The 6,474-nt window shown below is 33.2% G+C and overlaps 1 protein-coding gene across 1 annotated transcript; it reads left to right on the forward strand.

Annotated features, from left to right (window-relative positions):
• The first annotated feature begins 1,506 nt into the window (after positions 1-1,506).
• On the forward strand, positions 1,507-2,859 carry LOC117780846 (ficolin-1-like). Its single transcript, XM_034617522.1, has 3 exons — positions 1,507-1,618; positions 1,711-2,559; positions 2,618-2,859. Exons 2-3 carry the CDS (start codon positions 1,718-1,720, stop codon positions 2,733-2,735), a joined length of 960 nt encoding a protein of 319 aa, XP_034473413.1. The 5' UTR covers positions 1,507-1,618; positions 1,711-1,717; the 3' UTR covers positions 2,736-2,859.
• Positions 2,860-6,474: the final 3,615 nt, after the last annotated feature.

Genomic DNA, 6,474 nt, shown 5'->3' on the forward strand with positions numbered 1-6,474 from the left:
CCACGTTCTTATTTCCACTTAAATATTGAGGCATTTTTTGAATATTAGATTATTTGTACAATTTAATTGCTTAAAATAAATCCCGTTGTTATGTTCATTTAAATATTCAAGCATTTTTCTATATTTCTATTTTGGATTATTTTTACAATTTAATTACTTTCAAGCTCAAATTTTATTCTTTAATTTTTAATTTAAAATAAATCACTTGAATATTTAAACATTCTTCCTTTTTTATATTTTCTATTATTTTTTCAATTTAATAACACTCACTTTATTTCGGTTCTCAAATTTAAGACTTTAATTTTAAATTTAATTTAAAACAATTTTCTAAATAACATTTATTAATACAAACAGTAAAAAAATTAAGCAACTCTTACTTAAAATTCTATATTCTTACTTTGATTAAGATTGTACAGAAAGGATTTTGGTCATTTATTTCCGCTAAATCTAAAAATCTAAGTCGGTTCACTATATCATATAGCTGTCATTGGAACAATCAGAAATTTAGTACAGTGCACTGCAAAGGTATCAAATCTTTTGTGTGCGGAACAACATCTAAGTGCCTGGGCACAGGGTATCCTACTGTCGAGTCAACACTGTCTGTCAAAGCTGCTGGGAATTGTGAAAAAGGTGAAAAAAAGAGAGTACAAATAATATATTCAGATTAGCTATCAGCTTAGCTTATAGTGTGTGTACTCTCTTCAGCTCATTCCGGCGGAATGTAGATCAAGGCTAAAAGTTCAAATGTCAACTCAGCTATCAGTTCCGCTTTCAGCTGAAATCTTCACTTTTTCCAACAGCAGCTGATCTCAACCAATTCTGAATTCTTCGAATTTCTGTCTCTTATCACTCTCTTATCACTCTTTTCGTGCTGCGCGTGTTGTGTGTGTATTGGTGAGTTGAGACTTCTGATTGAAGATGCGAGCATCACCTTGACCATCACTGAAATAGAACCAAAATACGCTTTGTGCGTACATTTCAATCTTATTCCCTAGCAACCATAAAATGCCACACTAAATCATGTGACAAAAGCACATAAACAGCTTTATATACACTCAGTATACACTCAGAAAAAAAATATTCCCAAGATTTTAGGAAAGAGTGATTTATTAACTAAAACGTAAATTTTAGGTAATGATTGCCTTAAAACTAGCTAATTTTACTTAAAATAAAAAAATAAAAGAGAAATAAATTCTAAAATTGTTTTTACTTTAATAAAAATAAAAAATTTTAGGTAAAGTAAAACCTAAAATAGTCATTTATAGACTAAAAGTTTTTAGGTAATGGTAAGTCAATATTTCCTCGACTGTTTTTTTAGGTAAAATATCCCACAATTTTAGTCAATATTCCGCCTCTTTAGTTTATATTTTTTTCTGAGTGTATAATGTGTCGAGTCAAAATCATTTTCAAATTCACTTCTTGGTCACTAGTCAAATTTCGACTCAGTCAGTCTTCTCAGGCGTTCAGTGAAACTCAGTCGCGAAATGTGGAAAAAATTAATTTGTTTAATCTGTGTCGGAAACTTTTTAGTTTCGTTCTCAAATGCTAATTGTATTATTCCTGAACGCAATGAGTCGAATAAAAACCCTTCAGTGAACTCCCAAATATCTGAGTTGAGGTAAGAGTCTTTTTACTGGTCCACACTAGTGACGAAAGCAGTTCTCAAAAGCACACACGATATATATAAAAACACAAAAAATTATTTTTTAGAGAGGCAATGGATCTTCAAATACTTAAAGCGGAACAGGATCGGCAGGGAAAACTCATAGATGAACTCAAAGCGGAACTAGAGCAACAAAAGAACGACAAAATCGATAAAGAGTCTAGCATTCAACTCCTTCGAACAGAACTGGAACAACAGAAGATAGACGCACTTGACAAAGAATCGAGAATTTACTTCCTTATAGCGGAGCTTGAGCGTTTGGGAAAATTTATAGGTGAACTAAATAAGCAATTGACTAATCAAACTTTTAAAGCGGAGCAGGAACGGCTGGAAAAAATAAAAGAGGAACTTGTTCAGGAATCGAAGAAACTCAATTTGATGCTCCACCCTCCGAAGTGTACCGATGCTAAGTGCAGTGGGATTCACGAAATACTCGTCCCCAACTTTAGCAGTCAACTTTTCAAAGTGGCATGCGATGCAGAAACTCGAGGGGGAGGCTGGACGATTATCCTGAGGAGGATGGATGGAACTGTCGACTTCTATCGCAACTGGGCTGCATACAAAGAGGGATTTGGAGATTTAAATGGCGAGTTCTTCTTAGGACTCGATAAAATTCACGCATTGACGGAAGAAAGGAACCAGGAATTACTTGTCGTCCTAGAGGACTTCGAGGGAAATGAAGTTTTTGAGATGTATGACAGCTTTGCAATCGGCGGTGAAGATCAACAATATATCCTACACTATCTGGGAGATGCGAGTGGAACTGCGGGTGATTCACTTAGAAGACATCGTGGCATGAAATTTAGCACCTATGATGGAGACAATGATAGTTGGCCAAGCGTAAACTGCGCTGTAGAAAGAACTGGCGCTTGGTGGTACGCTGATTGCAACGACAGGTATGATGGCATGTTAATTGTTTTTTAAAGCTCTGTTTATTAACTTAAATTCTAACAGCAACTTGGCGGGGAAGTACAATGATGAACGATTTCGCACGGGCGTCTATTGGGAAAATTTTAAGGGTTCTTACAAGTCCCTCAAAAAAGCAGTCATGATGATTCGACCAAAAAAGTGAAATCTAAGACTCTACAATCATTTAAATCTTTTCGACACTTATTTTCTAATGTGTTTTGCGATCCCTTTGTCTTTCTTATAATTTAAATATATGTTTATAATATAAATAAAAGACATTCTCTTTATATCTTTCTCTTTCTTCCGACTGTAGCTTTTCCAGCTTGTTTTTTTTTTTTATTTTAATAATCAAATAAAGCAGAATATTTAATTGTATATTCATAACAAATAAATCAAGAGTCGCTTTTAAATCATCACAGCAAAAAACGGCTAGCGACTTCAGATGTTCCTCAAAAAAAGAAAGGAGTGGAATAGAGGGGAACGGGAAAGGAATGGACATCATTATTTATCCAAAATAATGCACTTACAAGATGCTTACAATTTTTCCAAATATGCCAATTCAGACATCCACACTTATTGTTCGCTGGCGGAGTGCAGGAAACGGACAAAGCATCGATAACAACTGCCCGGAACTCAATAAAAACTGAACTACCCGGAAGTAGGTCCACAGAGGTAGCAGAGGGGAATGGAGGGGCAGTCGACAAGTCAGTTGGGCAACCGAAAGCATTTGCATTTGAATTATATAAAAAATGAATTGCCATTTGAGTCTCAGCCGTCTTTTCATGCACCTGCAACTCCAAATGTCCCTCGGCAATCTCCAGGAGCAATCGACTTAAGTGGCCTGCAGCCTGGCCAAGAGCTCAATCAATTGCATTTTATTTATTTACCATAGAGTAGCGTTCATTTTAAAGTGCTTTAAGCTGCTGTCTTATCAAAATTAGCAGCTATGCTTTAATAAATTGAAAACATTTCACAAATCAAATTTACAGATCCCACAGCGCAAAAGGAAAAACAATTGACAACAATCTTTATGAGAATGCAAGACTACCAGATACCCTGCGACAAAGGTATGCAAAATTTTAAATAAACTAAATTTGTCTGCTTGTTTAAAATATAACTATAAACAATACTCGGAATTACAATTTAATTATATGTTAAAAGATTAGAAAACCCAAACTAAGAATCTGAAAATGTAATTTCATAACTTAGTAAAAACTTAAGGTAAATAAAATTAGCAAAATAATTGGTATTACCAACATTTTAGAAAAACCAAACTAAGACGCTGATTATTGAAAACTATAACTTAGTAACAATAATATTTGGTAAAAAAGAATTGCAAAAAAGTGGGAATAACAAAATTTTAATACAAAGATAAGGAATATTGAGGTACATAATTTACAAATAATTGGAAATACCATAATTTTAGGAAAACCAAACTAAGAAGCTGATACTTTGAAATTATAACTTAGTAACAATAATGTATGGTAAATACTTGCATAAAATTGGAATATACAAAATTTTTATAAAGAGATAAGAAAATAATTTGCAAATATGTTATTATGTTAGGTAAATAAAATTGAAAAAAAAAAAATATTAGGACGTCAAAAACTAAGAAATTCTAAATTGTTTTAAATTGTGTTATTCACTTTTTCCTAATAATATTGAAATATTTAAGATAAGTTCAACAAAAATTTTAAAAAGTTTGTTCATTTATATTACTAACTTTGAATTCAAAAGTAGTTTCTTTTCCAAGTTGAACTTCTGAATTTATGCTACATTTATACATTATAAGCTTTTTATTGTCTTTATTATCTTTTATTGTAATCAGGGACCGTAATCATTATGAGTTTTGTTCAAACTTTTATGATTCTATAATGATGTGTGCGATTTTCTGCACCGATAATCATTATTTTTGATCAAAAATATAAAACTCAAAAATATTAAAAATAAATAAACAATCATTATTTACGGTCCCTGATTGTAATACTATAAAAACAAAAATATTCGAAACTCTTATGAGATATCGATCTTCAAGATCTGTTCGTTCCACGGCACAAGGTGTCAAAATGATATAAAAACCAAAAAAATCAACAATATTAGCGATGTTTTGTTGCTCTCAACGTTTTTGTCCCTGTTCCTGTTGCTTTTGGGGGCATAGGCCGTTGCCGTTTTTTGTTGATCATCAGAAGTGACAGAGCCGCAAAGCCAGGTCCTTACCTCACCCCTTACCACCCCTGTGCCCTTCTCGCTATGTCAGTGCCACGGACAAGCATTGTCCATGATGTTCCGTGTCTCTCTTTGGTCATTTGTCGTGCCTCAGTTTTTGTGCTGAGTTCAATTTTCTGGTCATGCACATGGCAGCCGCTGCAACACCGCCGATTTTGTTCATTAGGCACGCACACCCGCGGACACACACACACACACACACACACACACACACACACACACACACACACCTCCTGTAGATGCTTCGATTGTTCGACGAGCCTGCCAAACTGTTAGTTGCGTCCTTGCAACTGCAACGGCTGCTGTTGTTGTTGTTGTTGTTGCTGTTGCTGTTGTTGCTTCTGTGGAGGCCGCAATGTAATCAACGAAATCGCTGGAATCGGCCAAAATCGTGGCGTACACTGCATTTATCGGCGTTTTGTCTAGGCCCCGTTAAAACAGCAACAACAACAACAACAACAACATCATGAACAATGGACAAACAACGGGAATAATCGCCAAGGGGCAAAAAATCATGGGTGGTGCAACCATTACCGGCAAATCCGGCAACGCTTTTAATTGCGCATACGAAGGACAACACAGCATGGAAAATGAGTTGTGAGCCTCCGAAACGTTAGACAATTACAATGGAAAGCTCCACAAGCGGCAGATGAGGCATGCAACAAGGCTGCAAGCTGCGAGTTGCAGCTGAACTGAAACCGTGCGGCAAATATTCGATTGGCATTCAACAATGAACAAAGACTCTTTAATTTTCGAGTGTAATCAGACGGAATATTTCTTTAAAACAGACATGAAATCACTTTTGAATGTCTTAGCGGACTTTAACTAATTCAAAGTTGTTTTTTAAACTATTTATTTTTAATATTAATTCAATGAGTTTTTTTAGTATTAATTTGATGATTTAATTTTGCATTAATTATATGAATCTACATTTGTTTAAACAAATTATATTTTGAACTCTATTGGACAGAATATTTTTTTAATTTAAGCAGAAAAAACCATTTGAATTTTTGAATTTACTTTAATTAATTGAAAACATAAGATAATCAATTTTAATTTAAAAAAAATTCTATTACATTTTATATTTTAAGCTTTCATTAAAATATTATTTATTTCAATTTAACCAAAATCTGCAACAATTTATACTATAGTTAACTTTTTAAACTCAACCTTAAACGGTTTATATTTGTATTGCTAAAATTATGTTTTTCAAATTTTGTTTGCATATTATATGAATCTACATTTGTTTAAACAAATTATATTTTGAACTCTATCGGACGGATTATTTTTTTTAATTTAAGCAGAAAAACCTTTTGAATTTATGAATTTACTTTAATTAATTGAAAACATAAGCTTAAAAATTTTAGTTTTAAAAAATAAAAATATATTTTTTATTCAGGATTACCTTATTTACTTTCAATATTAAGTTTTCTCTATCGACTATAGTCAATTCCACATTAACTTAACTTAACTTTTCATTGAGGTCTCGATCTGCTAAGAAGTAAGTACATTAATAAAGACACACACACAAATAATGACGTCAGTCTTCTCTTCTTCTTCTTTTGGAAATACCTGAAAGTCAAAGAGATAGGGAAATAGAAAGAGAAGCAGTATTTGAGAGAAAGAAAACAAGAAACCTACAGAAAGAACACAGATAATGACAGAGACAGGAGAGA

The sequence above is a fragment of the Drosophila innubila genome (assembly GCF_004354385.1).
Source record: "Drosophila innubila isolate TH190305 chromosome 2L unlocalized genomic scaffold, UK_Dinn_1.0 4_B_2L, whole genome shotgun sequence".
NCBI classification, from domain to species: Eukaryota; Metazoa; Arthropoda; class Insecta; order Diptera; family Drosophilidae; genus Drosophila; species Drosophila innubila.

What these genes read in the sequence shown, in the direction of transcription:
- LOC117780846 (XM_034617522.1), top strand. Translation starts at nt 1,718, where the DNA reads ATGGATCTTCAAATACTTAAAGCGGAACAGGATCGGCAGGGAAAACTC. An exon ending in TACGCTGATTGCAACGACAG is followed by an intron (nt 2,560 to 2,617) that starts GTATGATGGCAT and finishes AAATTCTAACAG; the next exon opens with CAACTTGGCGGGGAAGTACA.